This window comes from Staurois parvus, unplaced genomic scaffold, assembly GCF_062004578.1.
Source record: "Staurois parvus isolate SC_StPar_1 unplaced genomic scaffold, SC_StPar_1.0 ptg000081l, whole genome shotgun sequence".
Lineage (NCBI taxonomy): Eukaryota > Metazoa > Chordata > Amphibia > Anura > Ranidae > Staurois > Staurois parvus.
Genome location: NW_028317877.1, coordinates 16276669 through 16295912, shown reverse-complemented (window position 1 = coordinate 16295912; position 19244 = coordinate 16276669). Strand labels below are relative to the sequence as shown.

The 19244-nt window shown below is 42.0% G+C and overlaps 1 protein-coding gene across 2 annotated transcripts in view; it reads left to right on the top strand.

Annotated features, from left to right (window-relative positions):
* Nucleotides 1-19244, top strand: part of NINL (ninein like) — a 253682-nt gene that overhangs the window by 106191 nt on the left and 128247 nt on the right. For both annotated transcript variants that reach the window (XM_089669816.1, XM_089669815.1), the window contains exons 5-8: nt 1505-1571; nt 7639-7817; nt 14607-14747; nt 16034-16189. In XM_089669816.1, coding sequence (XP_089525942.1) covers nt 1505-1571; nt 7639-7817; nt 14607-14747; nt 16034-16189 — 543 coding nt within the window. The remainder of the gene's footprint in view (nt 1-1504; nt 1572-7638; nt 7818-14606; nt 14748-16033; nt 16190-19244) is intronic.

Genomic DNA, 19244 nt, shown 5'->3' with positions numbered 1-19244 from the left:
TTTGGGATTTGGGTTTGTTGTTTTTTACGGCATATAGGGGTTTATTTACTAAAGCTGGAGAGTCCAAAATCAGACTCCCTTCTGCATAGAAACCAATCAGCTTCCAGGTTTCATTGCCAAAGCTTCATTGAACAAGCTGAGGTTAGAAGCTGATTGGTTTCTATGCAGAAGGGAGTTTGATTTTGGACTCTCCAGCTTTAGTAAATAAACCCCATAGGGTCTGCATTTGTGACCCATCATTAGAAATCCACTTAATTGCACTTTAAGTATTTTTGCACTTTATCTTTAGTTCCCTTTTTTTTAGGGATCCATAGTTTAGTATTTTATTATTTTTCATCAATTTTATTGTGTATTTTATCATGTGTATTTAATTTTAGCGCTGCACCATATGTACATTATTTATAGTTTGGCAAATTAGCGCTGTATCATCTGTCTCAATCTTGCATTATAAATATCAGGAGATATTTATTAATACAGCAGCTGCGGTTTGATATTTTAAGGTGTTGCTTAGACATTATTACATTAATATGACATTTTTAACTTTTTGTTTTACACAATTCTTGTTTTTTACACATTTTTTTAACTTTATTGCTAAATGAGCAGGGCTAACTATTCCTCTGTGTGATAGTTTGGGCAAATGACAGGTACTCTTTATGGAGATATGCCGCTATTCCATTTCAGCTATAGGTGCATTTTCGACTACAGTTGCCGAGGAGTTACATTTCTAAAGGCAGAAAGTGTGTCGTTATATACTATTTACATTTTTTTTCTCAACAAAACTGGAGTTACTCTTTAAATCACAATGCTTGCTGAAAGTTCTACAAGTGCTTTCTCAAAGCTTCCTGTTCGCACTGTTCTTACACAAGCTGAAGCCCATGTGAAACAGGCCTAAGAGGATTGAACTTAATATAACATTTGTATGCAGGCTTGTTTCCTCTAACTGAAACTGCTTCATGTGTATTTTGTGAACACATTTTTTTTCAACAACAGATTGTTACCGTTTGCAGAGTGATAAACAACCCAATATTAATCTGCTGAGTTGTTTGATAATGGGGATCAACAAATGCACATCAATGAGGCAGCCAGCAATGACTGGCCTTTTTTTTGTCCTGCAGCAGGGATACTTTAGAGTGCAAAGCTTTTATACAGTTGGGCTGTATGTCACTGAATGTGTTAAAGTGGCCATGCAGTGCTCATTCCTTTTGTTTAATGTTTCACTGCGGAGGAAGCCTGTGGCATTGTTAATCAGTTGGATTTTCTGAATTCAGTTGAAATGATCCAGCGCAATGTGAGCGAGCTATGAGGTTTTCTGTGTTTGATTTGGCCTCAGGTTTGTCTGGGAGGTTAACACACATTCTTAAACTCGACGAAGAATTATTTTTTTCTCCCTCAGCCTTCCTGCCTCCTATATTCCTGTTTTTTTTTTTCTTTTTTTCTTTCCCTTGCTTTTTCCATCTTGGATCATTTATACACAAATCTGTCTCACATGTGTTTCGTTCTGCAGAGTCTCAAGTCGGATGAAGAAGCAGAAATAGTGAAGGAGTCTGAGATTGAGAATTTTGAAGCAGAAGGTAAAGACCATGGCAAAGAACTTAGTTTAGAAAGCTTTGACTCATGGCTTTGAATGTACAGTAATGAAAAATCCTTTCATGTTAATGTTTCAGATTAGGCCTCTTCAGGAATGTGTTTCACTCTGCTAGTTAAATTTATTTATTTATTTCAGGTACTTCTATAGAGCCGTCAATTTATGCAGCACTTTACATATATATTGTACATTCACATCGTCCCTAACCCTCAAGGGGCGTAGTCAAATGGCTTAATTTGTCTCATGTTTTATTGTTCTTTGCTGGATGTAGTCTACTAGTAAAGATTAGCAAATTGCTCTCCAGATTAAATAATTTGTTGCTTTTTAAGTAAATATTGCTTGTATGGTAATTCTAAATAACTACTTGCCAATATCTCTGATATGCAGGGAATTGTACACATGAATTCATGAAAATGGGTATTCATGACTTTTCCTACCTACCCAGTGCATGCAGCCTTTCTCATACACTTTAGAGAATCAGAAAAGTGTGATGTGTCTGTCCAATAGACCAAAGAGCACTAGTCAGGATAAAAATGCTAAGTAGTGTGACATAATTTTGGCCATGTGCACTGGCTATTTCTCTGCAGCAGGTTACAAATAAGTTCCCAGCAGATGCTTACAGTCAAAAGAATTTCTCCTGGATCAGATTTCATGTAGCAACATTGTGTTGCAGGCAAACTGCATTATGTGTCCCAGGCCTAAACATTGTGCAGCAAAACTTTTACAGACAGTGTCTCATAAATAAATACTTATGTTATTCTATATATAGTATATGTAGACCTCGCTGCAAAACTTTACTTAACCCCTTGACGCCAATGTGTGCACTGCGCGCTCCCAGCACAAAGACCGTGGTGTCACTGAGAGCCCCGAGTCCCGTTCTAACGATCGGGACTACCAATTCTAGGTCACATGATCGCTGTGATAGCCTCTGATTGGCTATCACAGTGATCAGTCACTGTGCAGCCCAGCCCCCTTGTTTTTTTTTCTCTTTATGAATGGAGAAGAGAGATACATTTTACAACAAAAGTTTGTAAAAAAAAGAAAAGACAAAAAAGATAAATATTAAAAAATAAAGAAAAAAAACCTAGATCAAGGTTTGATCTAGTTCAGTGCCAGGGTTATTGTTTGGGTCAGGGTTAAGGTCAAAATGTCAGGGTTAAAGGTCAGCATTAAAAAAAAAATTGTTATCAGTGTCAGTTAGTGTCAATGTCAGTGTGTTTTAGGTAAAAAAAAAAAAAGACAAAAACAATATACGCACTATTGTTTCTGGGCTGTACTACGGGTACAAACAACAAATAACATACACATATATGGTATCGCTGCAATCGTCAAGAGCTGGAGAATCTATTTTGGGTTGTTCTTTGGTGGTAGGTTATGGTAGTAACAAGAAACACACAGCTAAAAAAAAAAATTTTTTTTTTTTTTACTATTTTGGGCCAGTTTTCCTTTGATAATAAAAAAAAAAATCAGGAGATATCCATTATCATTTACCACCAAATGAAAGCCCAATTTGTCCTGAAAAAACCACGGTATAATTCACCTGGATGTACAAAGTAGTTGTGATGATATGTACTGTTTTACTAACACATGTCAACGTTGCAAAATTCTGCTTAGGCATTTAGATTTGTTTTACCCTTAGGCGTGAAGGGGTTAAAGGATAAGTTCACCTTTTACAAAAAATATAATAAATGCACACCTCTTTGCATTTATTATTTTTTGACATGGCAGTCTGTAAGGTATTGCACCTGTAATAGGAATGCGGGGTGCAATAACTAAAAGCAAGTCATATACACACACACACACACACACACACACACACACAATAGACAGGTAGTCACACACAGGTACTTTTAACCAGCATTTACACCATTACATATTCTAGGCATGTGAAAGACCCTGTACCAAATGAACATCTGCCCTGCAACATCATAGCATTGACCCGGCACTCCAAGAAATAACAGAATCCAACTGCAATATTCTTGCACTGTCAAAACCTCCACTTTTATTATCACATGACACACAGGAGGATATATCTTATAGTCATCACAATCTGCATAATGCCACACACCAATAATAATGTGAGCATTACAGCATGAAATAGACACATTATTTGACAGCGTCACAGCAAAGATTTAATACATACCAAAGCTATGTGAAGGAACAGATCCCATCGGAACCATACTGCACAGGGGGTCATGGGGAAGCCGTAAACGTGACCAATCGATGAGCCCATATAGCCTTGGCAAGAGTTCCAGCGTCAGAGCGTCCTCTTCTGCTAGGAGGTTCCCAATCGATCCCGTTTAAACTCACGGCTTTTAAACCATTTTCCTGGCAGCTTATCTGAAGTGGGCGGGTGCCACACCCACTCTAGGAGGAGCTAGCAGAAAGGTTCTGTGAGGATAACAGAGTCACGCCCAGCCACCATATTGAATCAACATCGTTCTCTAAAAAGTCACACTTTTGCTTCAGATCAGCTTCTTATCTACCCTGAACTTCTCATCTACCCTAAACTTAAAGATTTCTAACTTCTTCTTATCTTCTAATGTGACATTACTAGATGTCATAAACACATTCAACCCCACAAACAAGTTATTATCTTGCTATGAGCAGTCTAATGTATTGTGATTTGATGGTGACTCTGTTGCTTTAGGCTAGAGAAATGACATCAGTCACTTCTCATACTCCTGGCATCTGGGCAACGATGCTTTACTGTAAAAATTACCCAAGTAAACAAAGGGTCCAAGGCCTTCACCTTTCATAGGCATTACAGCACCCATGATCAGCAGAACACCGGTGCAAAGCATGGATCCAGCAGATATTCACTACAGCACTACAGCTGTCTGCCCATACCTCGTTTGGACAGGCAGTTACTGAATAGCAGAAAGAATTATTGGACTACAAAAGCGCCCACCAGCACCATTGAAGTTCATTGAGAAATACAAGCTGTCAGCTGCAATGTACTTGTAGGCATTCATTCACAGGAAACTGTGGATGAAATACAGAGCTGTGTGGGCGGAGCCCCGCATGGTCCCACCGTTTTTAAATTGTGACAGTGGATGTGGGGAAAGGAGGATCAACTGCCCGTTTTCACAGTGGGGGGGATTGGGCAGAGAGGAAGCAGGAACTGGAACATGTTCAACCCTAAATATGGGTGGAACGTGTAACATGTTCCAAAGGTGAACTTATCCTTTATTAAATATTCATTTAAGGCTTAAAGTGATTCTAAAGGTTATCATTTAAAAAAAAAAAACATGTTATAATTGCCTGCTCTGTGCAATGGTTTTGCACAGAGCAGCTCCAATCTTCTTTTTTTGGGTCCCCTGCTGGTGGTCCTGGCTCCCCCCCAGCCAAGTGCTCCTCTTGCTGTGAGTGCAACTGAGCAGGCTCGCTCCTGAGCTGCACTCCTGTGAATGGACATTGTCTTTCCTCATTGGCTCACTGGCTGTGATAGCAATGGGAGCCATTGGCTCTTGCTGTTGCCAGTGTGAGCCAATGAGGAGAGAGAGACCCAGGAAAGCCGTGGCTTTCTTGCACATCACTGGATGGAGATTTGGCTCAGGTAAATAAAAAAGGGGGCTGAGGGGGGAGCTGCACCCAGAAGGTTTTTTTCCTTCTGCCTTTAGAACCACTTACGTTTACCTTTTTTTTTTTTTTTTTTTTTTTTTTTTTTTTAAACAATCACCAAGTACCATACTTACATTGAATGAAAAGTGTCCTTTTGAAGAGTTCTTCGAACACAGCAGCTATTAGCACAAAAGGGACACTTTTCATTCACTGCAAGTACCGTCCATGGTGCTAATTATTGAAAAAATGTTTAACTAAACTTAAGCTTTAAAGAGTAACTCCACTTTTGTTGATTCCCCTCTGGGTGATCTATATACATTGAAATTGGATTCTAACAAATTTTGTTAGAGTCCTACCTGTTGTTATCCTGAAGAAATAGCTGTTTGTTTGCCTGTGTCTATGTGCAAAATGAATGTGAATGGGAATGACTCTATAATTATGAATCAGCTGCTGCTGGGCTCTAATGAGGAAAGTGGCAAGGTCTGCATTCCTTTTAGATGTGATTTCCCTTTGGGAGTATATCACCAAAAATTACATTTTTGTTGCAGGGGATGCTCAGAGTCTGACTTGTAGGTTAGTGCAGACTTTTGGGAAAATCATTTGGCCAATCACACAAGCAGGAAACATTTCTGAGGGGGTGTTCTGTACACCATCTGTGTACAGAACACCTCCTGGTTGCTATATCACATTGACTTTTACAGAAAATTACAGCACTGCAGATTAAAATGGAAAAGATAATTTTTTAATACCCTTACAGGGGTGTGGAAATTTTTGAAAAAACTACTTGTCCAGGGGACTAAATCAGTGTCCCAATCTACTTGTCCCGCATGACAATCTACTTGTCCTGATTTAAAAAAATAAAATCATGCAACACTGTACCCATATGAATTTTTTTGCAATTTTTTCCAGAGGACACAGCAGGCACCAGAGCGTGGTGCTGCACGCTCCCAAGGAGAGTGCACAGTCCAAAATGGCGGGTGCCGTTTATGGACGGCAACCCGCCCCTGCACTGCCACCATCCGGCCGTTTATATACATGGGCGGACGGGAAATGGTTAAACTATAAGACATTACTGAATAGTGCAATCATTCTGCAAATCATAGCAAAAATTAATTTGGCCTGTTCACAAGTTTGCATATCCTTAGTTCCTAAAGTAGAATTGAATGCAAAGCCTTTTTTCATTTTTGATTAGAGTAAGAGAAGGGTATAACCCCTGTCAGGTTTTTTGCCATCTGTGTCCCACTATGGGGATTTGTCTTCACTTCCTGTCCTACAGCAAAAGCAGGAAGTGAGAGGAAATCCCTCCAATCATTGTATGTTGCTGGTCACAGGAACTAGTGTCCTCATTGCAAAATTTCCCCTTTTTATTCTTGTTCTGGTGTCAATCCAAAATTTAGCATTTTCCTTTACTTTCACTTTCATGATAACTGTAAAAATGACAAATAGAGAGGGTGAATATTCCTAAAGTGGGCACAGACATCAGTAAGAGCCTGACAGGTGCTCTAATCCCTCTCCACTCAATCCAAAACTGGTTGTGTTGCTTGAACTATATGTTTGGGATCTCTCCAAAGTAAATTAATGATGTTGCGGTCAGACTGTGATCCCTATTCCAGAACCTTCACTTTCTTTTTGCTGCTGCCACGCTTATGTTTCAGATAATTTAAATGTTGGAAAGTCCAAGTTCACCCCATGGTCAGCTCTCATGATGAAGAATATAAATGTTCCCCTAATATTTTTATAAAATATGCTCTGTTCATTTTGCTTTCAATTCTAAATACTCTGTGCTGCGGTACATCCCCAAAACAGCAAAGATGCACCTTTATGCTACATGGTAGGAATGGTGTTCTTCTCTTTATGGCCCTTGTTGAATCATCTTCAAGCATAGTGTTTTTGGTTGTGGCCATTAAGCCCACCATAGACTATGTGATTTTCTTTCCTGCAACCACGGATTGCAGGAAAGAAAATTGCTTGATTTCCCCATCAACACCGTCAGTGTTGATGGGGGAATCCTTCCCATGGAGCTATTGTTCCGGTGGAGGGGACAATAGCAGGAGATCACATTGATTATTGTTAGCAGCTGTAGCTGCTGGCAATAATCGCATGAAAAATCCAACAGGCTGGTTGTACTCAAGTCGTTCAACAATTGAATTGGGTACAATGAGCCTGCCCATAGATAGTTGGAATCTCAGCTAATCTCGGTTGAACCAGAATCTGAATTTGAATCATGTATGGCCGGCTTAAGGTTCCACTTTGATCTTTTTCAGAAGTTTTGAGACTTCTCTAGGTGCGGTTTGGCATATTGTAAGCAGGCTACTTTGTGGTGTTTTTGGAGAAGAAATATATACAACCTATATTTATTAACTTATGAGCACAGCTGTATTTGTTTATAATTGTTTATGGCAAATGATTGGGCTGTCTTTCTTCTGAGTGGCTCAACTGATATATGTATGGCTACCCAAAAGCGATGTTTCTCTTTCTCCATATCTCAGGACAGCTAAGAGCATGGAACACAGGAATATATGACAGTCCAAGAAGAACTTATGATATGACTCAAAAACAGGTGCGGGACATCTGGGAGGAGCTTGGTGTTGGACACAATGGATACCTCAATCAACAGGAACTTGCCACTGTGTGTCAGAATATAGGACTTGAAGATCTTAACAAAGAGGTATGTGATAAATAAATAGAAGTGTCAAAAAATACACCCTTGTCTTTGATTGGGACTGCAATTTTTTACAATTCCCACTTAGGAGGTAGGGAATGGATCTCCAGTAATACCCCTATTTGATTGGTTAGTAGCATCATTTGTTCTCACCCTTTTCTTGTGAACAGCAGGATTTTGATTAGCTGTTGCCTAAAGTGATTCCTTGTCTTTGTTCTAGATCAGTGGTCTCCATACTGTGGCCCTTTGCTGGCATTATTGCCCCCACCATCAGTGGGGCATAGTTCCCGCCACTGATACTAACAATGGAGCAGTATTGACACCAATAATGGGGCGCTATTCCTCCCCCTGACACCAACGATGGGGCGCTATTCCTCCCCCTGACACCAACGATGGGGCGCTATTCCTCCCCCTGACACCAACGATGGGGCGCTATTCCTCCCCCTGACACCAACGATGGGGCGCTATTCCTCCCCCTGACACCAACGATGGGGCGCTATTCCTCCCCCTGACACCAACGATGGGGCGCTATTCCTCCCCCTGACACCAACGATGGGGCGCTATTCCTCCCCCTGACACCAACGATGGGGCGCTATTCCTCCCCCTGACACCAACGATGGGGCGCTATTCCTCCCCCTGACACCAACGATGGGGCGCTATTCCTCCCACTGATACCAGTGATGGGGCACTCTATCTCCCGTTAATACCAATTATGAGGCATTGTGTACTCCCACTGATGCCAGGACATTTTCTTCTCCCTCAGGCCACAGTCCAGCCCCCCTAAAGTCTGAAGGACAATAAACTGGCCCTTCATTTATAACATTTGGTGACCCCTGTTGTAGATCATGTGGGTCACAAAAGATAGAATAGTATAAAAGATAATAGAATATGTTGATACGAAATCTGGGCCTACGGCCCAACTCTGGGCGCAATAAACTCCCCAGCATGGCTGGTTTTATACTACAGCTGTCAAATCTGTACTTTTCTTATGGGGGTGAGTAAGCACAGGAGACGTGACTGTAACTCTAGGGTCCTGCAGCGCTTACTGAGCTGGCTGGGAGGATGGATGGGGGGTTCTTTTCTGTCGATGTACAACTGCTGTAATACTGGTACGTTTTTATGCCTTGGATTGGTCACCAGGATGAATGGAGAGGGAGAACAGTGAGGACACTTGAGATGGGTTTTATTCTTCCTCATTCTAAAGCTCAAAAAGTTTTTTGCTTTTAAATACACTTTTGATTTTTTCCATTTAATACAAACATTTAAAATATTTTTGAGTTGCAGGATTTGTGTGTATGCATGCGATTCCACTCAATCCATTAGCTGATAGTCTTTTATGTTTATAATGTAACTAGTAGTAGTTAACTACATTTAATTAAACTTGCCTGTAATGTTAAAGACATTTTGGCACTTGTTCAAGAAGTTTCCCCAATTTTAATGAGTGACAAGGACATAAACCAGCATTTATAGCCACATGGGTACCATGGTTACCTTAATCAAGTCACCATGGCATCATGCAATGTGTCATGAAAAATATATCAAACTGCAACAACCATCCTTCAGCAGGGGTTGAGGGGCCCCAGAATACATAGCCATAACAATGCCACCACTACTCTGCAAATCAGAAGGGTATGCTCACTCTGAGCCACGAGAACTGTTCTGTCTTTCAGCATCTGGCGGCCCAGCTGGCCTGATTTTGCACCATCCAGTGAGAAACCAGGTCAGACTTCGCTCCTCATACAGTTCTTCTGGCCACAGAGTATTGTGAGATCTTCTCCATAGGCTCATGATAACCTGTTTTACTCTCTCCTGTTTGTGAGTGCATTTTCATATTTTTTTAACTTAAAGTTTATAAAGTTTTCATGTGTATTTTGCTGCACCCAGGTTGTTTGCACCCTGCCTTCTGCTTTTTTATTCTGTTCAATGCACAGATCATCCCTGTTATGAAAAGTGCACCATGGCCCGCACGTCTAAGTACCTTTTTAGAATTTGAACCTTTATGGATTTAACCCTACATTCAAAGGAAACCTTGAAGTGCAAGGTGAAATTGTTCTCATTTGTTTGGGCTTTTTTTCTCCTTTTTTTTTTATAATTTTGTTTTAATTTTTTTATAATTTTGTTTTTATTGAGTTCTTGAAGTACATACAACAGACAAGAGGTTGCATAGCATTGTGAGACAACAGTAATATAAATCACAGAAAAAGAAAGTGGGAAATAGACTCATTGATGAAAATGCACATACATACAATGTCATAGGATAACAGTGGGAAATCAGACATCTGAGAGGACATATTGAAAATAGGTCCCATGGTTCCCAGACCGCTTCGAAAAGGGGAACAAGGTTGGCATGTATGGCAGTTAAATATTCCATTCTTCTAATCTCACCAATAAGTTTTATCAGTTCCGAGGGAGGTGTAGTGGCTAAGCAATGCATGGGTATGGGTCTCCCGGGCGCTGTAAAGACATGAGAAGAAAGTTTCTTGGCAAGTTTGGAAAGGCCTGTAAAAGGTAAGCCTAATAAAAAGTGTATGGGATCAAAGGGGATATGAACCCGCAAAATAAGCCGTAAAAGGCTTAGGACCTCTCTCCAGAAAAGCGCAATGTGTTGGCAAAGCCAGAAAATGTGAAAAAGGGTGCCAATTTCCTTGCCACATCGCCAGCAGACAGGAGAAACATTCAGGTTGCGAGCATGGAGAACCTCAGGGGTCCTGTACCAAAACATCAAAACTTTATAAGTATTTTTTCTTATTTACCACAAATGTAGAAGATCTGGAGGCGGCCTCCCAGATCCTGCTCCAGAGATCTAGGGGGATATCCTGTTGAAGGATTCGGGGCCATTTCCGCATATAGAGATGTGTGGCTGCAGATAGGGGATAGGTGTCTTGTTATAGCTTATAAATAGAGGAAATTAAGCGCCCTTGGCAAGGACCCTGAATGCAAATGCGTTCAAAAGGAGTAGGCTTCTCTAGAGTCAGGGAGGGAATCTTGGAAGAGAAAAAAATGTTGTATCTGCAGGTAAATGTTTGAGCCTTTAATACCATCTGTCACCCACCTAAATTCTTTTTTATTTATTTTTTTTTTATGTACGTTTTTACCTTGCCAATTTGACTGCAATTCACATCTTCAGTTACATAACACAAACCATGTTTCTTGGAATATTCCAATAACAGGATGACTACACAAACTCTTGTTGTTATCCTGGGCAATCAGCATCTGCCTTTACAAATTGCTTGACACCATAGTGATTGGTTAAAGGGGATATAAATGCAGATGTATGTTCCTGACATGCATTCAATTTACTACTAAAGCTTCACAGAAAACTGACAAATATCTTCAGTAGAGATGAGCGAATCGAACATGACGAAGTGGAATTCGTTCCGAAGATTTGGAAAAATTCTATTCGCGACGAATCCGAAGATTAGCAAACTTCGGATGCACGAATCGAATTTTCCAAAAAATGGCGGCGACATGTGTGGCGACGGAGAAAATGGACAGAGAAGATGGGGCGGGGATCTCTGGGAAGGCGCGCAGACAAGGCGCGCTGACCCATAATGCATTCATGACATGTGATCGCATTAGCCAATCAGCAGCCAGCCAGCACTGTGTAATGGTGGAGCTATAAATCGCGGCCATCTTAGAATTCTCCATTAGCCTCCGGTCATTCAAGAGAGACAGACCTGTGTGTATTAAGGGACAGAGTTAGGGCCACAGAATCGTTACTCAGGGACACAGAATCGTTACTCAGGGACACAGAATCGTTACTCAGGGACACAGTGTTCAGTGTTGTGCGCATTAAGCCAGACACCAAAGGGCAGCACAGACCTGTTATTACTCGCTCAAGCATGGCTGAACAAAACCAGTCTCTACCACAAATTGGACCCAGACCTGCCCAGGGTCTCGTAACTAGATTGCACGGAGGAGTAGAGTCCGTTATCGGAATTAAATAGACAAAACGCCACACCAAAAAGAGTGGCCATTTCCAACACTTATTCCAGAAAGAGGAACAACCCGTTTCATATACGGCCCGTAGACGTTTCACGTCTGCCACATTCAGTCGATTTAAGACGCAAGCTCCACTTCCTGTGGTCTCTGACCGTCGATATACCTTTAAGTGTCAGCTTTGAAGCTATATTCCCTCCGGAGCACTGACACTGGTGCCCTTCCGTCAACATGCCTTTAAGTTTCAGTTTTCAACCATATTCCCCACAGAAGCCAAACTCTTGGGTATCCCAGAAGCTGCTCAGCGGGTCAGGACAATAAAGCTCCCGGTTCGCAGGTTGTTCCGTCTTATGGATGGAAGTACGACGGTATATGATCTTCTTCGCACCCACGGCATCACCTCATAAAATTTCTGCATTGCATCTGCAATCACAACGCTGACTTCCCGGATCGCCACTCAGCCATTGGACTCTTGATAGTCATCTCCCCACACTGCTGCTGGGGGGACTTTTTAACCTAGGCCTGTGTATGGCCTTCAATTGAAGCTGCTTCCGCTCCCCCACTCTGCCATTGGACTCTTGATAGTCGTCTCCCCACGCTGCTGCTGGGGGGACTTTTTAACATAGGCCTCTGTATGGCCTTTAATTGAAGCTGCTTACGCTCCGCCACTCTGCCATGGGCCTCTTGGGTATCCCAGAAGCTGCTCAGCGGGTCAGGGCAATAAAGCTCCCGGTTCGCAGGTTGTTCCGTCTTATGGATGGAAGTACGACGGTATATGATCTTCTTCGCACCCACGGCATCACCTCATAGAATCTCTGCATTGCATCTGCAATCACAACGCTGACTTCCCGGATCGCCACTCAGCCATTGGACTCTTGATAGTCATCTCCCCACACTGCTGCTGGGGGGACTTTTTAACCTAGGCCTGTGTATGGCCTTCAATTGAAGCTGCTTCCGCTCCGCCACTCTGCCATTGGACTCTTGATAGTCGTCTCCCCACGCTGCTGCTGGGGGGACTTTTTAACCTAGGCCTGTGTATGGCCTTCAATTGAAGCTGCTTCTGCTCCGCCACTCTGCCATTGGACTCTTGATAGTCGTCTCCCCACACTGCTGCTGGGGGGACTTTTTAACATAGGCCTCTGTATGGCCTTCAATTTAAGCTGCTTACGCTTCGCCACTCTGCCATGGGCCCCTGTACCGCCTCCTCTTGCTGCTGCCAGGTCCAGAGTGTGTCATGGGTCCCTGTACGGCCTCCCATTGCTGCTGACTTCATCGCCAGACTCTGCCATGTGCCACTTTCAGGTCTCCTTACACTGTTGGTGGGTTCCATTTTGTGATAGGGTGCTGTATGGCCTTCCATTGCTGCTGCCTCCACCGCCACCCTGCGCCATGTGCCTCTGTCGTCTGCTCACGCTGCTGACGGCTTCCGCTTTTTAACCTAGGCCTGTGTATGGCTTCAGAATAATGCTGCCTACACCGCCACCCTGCGCCATGTGCCTCTGTCGTCTGCTCACGCTGCTGCCAGGTCCATACTGATTCATGGCCCCCTGTACCGGCTCCTCATGAACGTGGTTCAGCGGGTTTGCATCACTTAACGGCAAATCGTTGACAAACGCTGGGACGTTCAGTGTTGTGCGCATTAAGCCAGACACCAAAGGGCAGCACAGACCTGTTATTACTCGCTCAAGCATGGCTGAACAAAACCAGTCTCTACCACAAATTGGACCCAGACCTGCCCAGGGTCTCGTAAGTAGATTGCACGGAGGAGTAGAGTTCGTTATTGGAATTAACTGTGAGGGACTTTTAAACCTAGGCCTGTGTATGGCCTTCAATTGAAGCTGCTTTTGCTCCGCCACTCTGCCATTGGACTCTTGATAGTCATCTCCCCACGCTGCTGCTGGGGGGACTTTTTAACATAGGCCTCTGTATGGCCTTCAATTTTAGCTGCTTACGCTCCGCCACTCTGCCATGGGCCCCTGTACCGCCTCCTCATGCTGCTGCCAGGCCCGTAATCTGCCATGGGCCCCCGTACCGACTCCTCATGCTGCTGCCAGGCCCGTAATCTGTCATGGGCCCCTGTACCGCCTCCTCATGCTGCTGCCAGGTCCAGAGTGTGTCATGGGTCCCTGTACGGCCTCCCATTGCTGCTGTCTCCATCGCCACACTCTGCCATGTGCCACTTTCAGGTCTCCTCACACTGCTGGTGGGTTCCATTTTGTCATAGGGTGCTGTATGGCCTCCCATTGCTGCTGCCTCCACCGCCACACTGTGGCTCCACACTCTGGTTTTGGCCCCGTGACTGCCCAAATGAGTGAAGTGTGCGGTGATTCTAAGATCGACGGCACTCATCTGCATGTCATACTGACTGACAGTATTATTTCTCTTCCCCAGCAGACTCCAAGGGCATTTAAATTAAAGGTACAGTGTTCTGCACTAATATAAAGGCTCTCTGAAGCCTAGAAACACCCTTTTTATAAGTTAAATTCGCAGCGAATATATTCGGCTCGCAGCGAATTTATTCGGCGAATTCGGCGAATCAGCCGAACCGAATTTTTGAATAATTTGCTCATCTCTAATCTTCAGCATTATTCCTAAAAAGCACAAAAAACTCCTTTTTCCCTATCAATGGACTTTCTGAATGCATGAGAAAGAAAGTCCTGTTTGGGGAACTCCTTAATAGACACATTCTTCCTTTTTTATATCTAATAGGGTAAAAAATCCTAAAAATATTTGATAGCCAATGAAGAGGCAATTTATTAAGAAAATAGGTCTCAAGCAATCTGCTGGGCTTGCATAGTTTAATATTACTAATTGTGCTTCAGAGATGATGCATTATGTTTGGTTTTTTTTTATTAGGAACTTGAAGACCTATTCAACAAGCTAGATAGAGATGGAGATGGCAGAGTAAGCTTTCAAGAGTTTCAAGTGGGCTTGTTTAGCCATGCACCTATTGCTTCTACACCACTAAAGAATCAACGTCCATGTGCACTTTACCAGGTAGGTTCATAAATCTCTTAATTGGTTATTAACACTTTGCATTTGGGGCAATTTTTTTTTATTTTTCAAACACATTAAAATCAGCATTTTTTTTTTTTTTGCAATGATTTCTGGCCAGGACTTGCTGATCAACTGTGTTGAACCACAGCCCAGAGCTCTATACAGAAGGAATGATCGCTTTACAAAGCAGGGAAAATAAACTAATCAATCTGTAGTAAAAAGCCGCACACTTTACACACATTACACATTGGTATGCACACAATTAACCCCTTGATTGCCCCTAGATATTAAACCCTTTCCAGCCAGTGTCTTTAGTACAGTGACAATGTGTATTATTTGCAATTATCACTGTATTAGTTTCATTGGAGATGTCAGTGGCAGTTAGTCCCCACAAAGTGTCAGTGTCAGATTGCACTATCACAGTCCCACTATAAGTCGCTAATCATCGCAATAACCTATATTAAAAAAATAAATAAAAATTCCTATATATATCCCATAGTTTTGTAGACACTATAAATTTCATGCAAACCAATCAATCTACACTTATTGTGATTTTTTGTTTTTATCAAACTCCTGTAGCAGAATACATTTAGGCTTAAATAGAAAAAAACACATTTCTTCATCAATTTATTTATTTATTGAAGATGTTTTATAGCAGAAAGTAAAAAATATATTTTTTTCAAATTTTTGGTCTTTTTTTGTTTAGATAATAAAGAATTAAAAAAAAACATTGGTGATCAAATACCACCATAAAAAGCTCTATTTGTATGAAAACAAAATTAAATATATTCCATTTGGCTACAGTGTTGTATGACTGTGCAATTGCCAGTTAAAATAGCCCAGTGTCAAATAACAAAAAATGGCCTGGTCATGAAAAGGGTAAAATCTTCCAGAGCTGAAGTGGTTAATGGAACTCCAGAAAGCAGTAAACACATGACAGCGATTCTAACCCTTCCCCAGTCTAAAATTAAGAAAACTGTTTTTGATAGACATACACTTTTTACGTGCAAATCTACTTATATTTAGGATAATTTATTATAAAGTGTAGAAGCACAATTATTGTGTGGTAGAATGAACTGTAGAGACCTGATTCTGTACCTTGCAGTGTTATTCTCAGCAGGCCATAGATGCTCTTTATTGCCTGAGTGCAAGCAGTTTTAAAACATGCCTGTCCATGGAGAAGGAAAGTTGTGATTTCCTGATCATTTACATTCTACTAAAAGCACTCTTTAAGATATTTTACCTGCTTCAAACATTTAGGTTAATTGATTGTTTTCCATCTGCAGCCAGAAGACAGCCATAAAACACCATCCTTGCTGTCGGGATTTGGAGGCTTCCATGTTTTCTCAAGCATTGATGATGGGACTGGCTTTGGAAACCCGGAGCAGATCATGATCATTTGGGAAGAAGAGGGGATTGAGGATAGTAAAGAAGTATTTTTGGTATGGAACTGTTTTTTGCTTGATAAAACTGTCCTACACTATTAGTACTGCTGAAGTGCCTTATCAAACTTGATTGTATCCAAACCACAATCTTTAAATCCAGAGCTTGTGATTTTACTATGCACCCCAGGTAGGTGTTTTAAAGAATACCATATGGCAGGCACTGCTTTGTAGACCATTAGAGAGTACATATTGCAGTTCTATCTGAAAGTGATAAAGTTAATCATATTATACACTCTTAATATGCCAAATTATTATTTGTCTAGTTATCTGTATATATTAGTTGATCATTGTGCAATATATGTAATTTCCACAGGATCAGGCAGTGATCAAAATATACAGGATACCATTGACTAATGGTATCATAAGGGAGGAATTTTTTGTGTTTATAGTCTGTTGTTATGATACAGAACAAGAAGTTTCTATAGAATACAAGTGTGATATTTTCCCATTGGGCATGAAGGACACGTCCTTTCTCAGTCAGTTCATCCATTTTTATTACAGTGCTGAGAAATATCACTGCCTAACAGGTAGCAATATATGGTACTGTGTTTCCACAAAAGCATATGCACTAGTGTCTAGGTCTTAAATGATTGCATTTCTGGTTCTGGACTAGTAAAAGACATTTTAACCTAATAAAACTCAAGGTTTCCACTCAAGCTCTTGTAAATCCATCTGGGGACTCCTGCAATGGGTGCTGACCAAGCAGGAGTCTATCTACATTCCTCAGATACTGTGTATATACAATAGAGAGGTCCCAAACACTACACACCTAGCGATGCCATTAGTAAGACAGTAAGACCGTTAAAATATATATCTCTGTTGTCTATTAAAAGAGTTATTTAAAAATTATACTCCCCTAGATGGATGCATCGGTCCAATGCTGCTTTTCTCACCACTTCTTCTAAGACTGAGAACTTGGTGATCAAAGATCACTGATCACTCAGTTCTCAGCCTCTGGTGAGCAGGGAGCTGGTGACTCAGTCACCTTCTCTCTCTGATCTGCCCCAGCCAGCTACTGGTCCGGTCGGGATCTTTCAGAGCCTGGACTGGCTGAGTGACGCCAGCCCGCTGTCAGCTAAAAATGGGTCACGGGAGTGTAGCACAAACTGCACTCCTGTGATCCATATGAGAAGTAGGGACAAAATAGCTTTATCAATGCATCTTTTTTTAAAGGGCACATTCTGATGGTTCGAGACCTCAGGTTATACTGCCACCTACAGAGTTTGACACAGGGCACATAAAACAGTGCAAGCCACCTTACAGAGGCTATAATCCTTCCACCACCAACCCTGCTCCCTTGGTGTCAGGAGAATGGGCATTTCTTTCTTTTTATATTTCTTGACTTGGAGGATTTTTTTCCTAACATCTACTGGTAGATTCAGGCTGGATACTGGAAATTCTGGAAGTCTCTCCAGTTAGTGCAGAATTTCTCAATTCTTTATGAGTAACTGATAATCTCTCTGCTACAGTCCTGCAGTCAGCAGTGGTAACCCATCTGTGTTCCAGTTAGCAAGGGACTCTTCTTTCAGGTATGGTCAGTTTAGGAGTTGTGACAGTTCTCCTGTCCACATTTCTGAAGACTGTTCTTTTGGCTGCCTAGCAGGCATTTTGCCGTGTTAAAGATTTTTTCTCCTATTTTCTTAGAGGCTGTTACTGGCTGGGCTCATTGAGAAGGGGGATTAACAGTGTTCTCTTCTGAACTGACCTTTCATGTACTTTTTTTGTTGTGCTAGCTGACCTTTTTTTTTTTAATTGGACACACTCCTCTTTATTCACTCCAAGTTGTACAGTGGAGCAGTGAGTACTTCTGTTTCTCTAAGGTGGCCATTTGAATTTCTCCCCTCCGCCTTCTTTTTCTTTGGATTTGATGAAGCAGCACTGTTGGGCTGTGTTAGCTGGGCCTGCCCCTCTACCCTGATTGGCCACTGTACACTATTTGACTACTACAAATCCAGGGTTCTGGGCTTGTGATAGTGTTTTGCTTCTTGCCTCCCCACCGTTTGGGCCTTAGGTGTCCCTGCCCGTCAGCTTGTTTTAATTTTCTTTGTTGCTGATGTCTGCCTTGAACTTGGATTACTCTTTCGAATTGCCACCAGCCCTTACCTCAGATTGTGTACTGGATTACACTTGTCTAACTGCCTTGACCTTGTACGGTTTAGTGAATTATGCTTGCCCGCCACCTGCATGGATTTCGGGACAGTTCACTGAATTACATTTGCCCTCTGCTTTTCCTGGCCTTGGAAGCATAGATACTACCAATCTCTAGACTGTAGCATGGACATTCATCTGCCGCAACGCTAGCTACAGGTACCCTTTCCTGTTCCCGTTGTTCAGTCCCAGTTCTGTCTAGCCAAGAACTATAGAATTGTATACTTAGACTTGGGGCACCCAAATACTAGTAGGCCTGCTAACCTTAAGGGAACAAGGGCTACTATAGGAAAAAGAAACACTTGCCAGTTGGTATAGTTCCTGACCTAGGCATTGGGCTGAGCATCTCCCAGGACCTAATTTGCACTATGTACAAGGTTTAGCTTGACAGAGAGAAGTATTGTGCTTTCTGCATTTCTTACAGATCCCAGTTGGATCCACCTATGCTGGTGGTCATTCATGACTCCACTTGCTTTTATTAGCCTTGGAGGCTCATTCCTATTCCATTCTTTCAGCCGAGGGGTTTTCTTCATTTATGCACAGTTAGTGCAACTTGTGGCTCTGATTGATCACAGGGATTTTTAAAAGGCCCACCATCACCTTCCCTGGTGGAATCTATGGAGGACTAGTCCTCAGATGTGGAATCTCTCCCTTCTTTAGAAGATAAGATTTTGCCAGCTGAACATGTCATCAGCTGTTTCACCTAAACAAAAGAAAACTGTGTCCTTTCTAATTGAGGCAGTCCATTTACCTTCTAAAATTGGAGGATTTCACCATTCCTCTCTCTAATGCGGTATCTAGGCTTGGTTATCAGACTTATTTGCTCCACCAAGATGTTTCTTTATCATCCCCTAGTTGATTATTTTATCTAAAGAGACTGGAAACACTCAGACAAACAATCCCC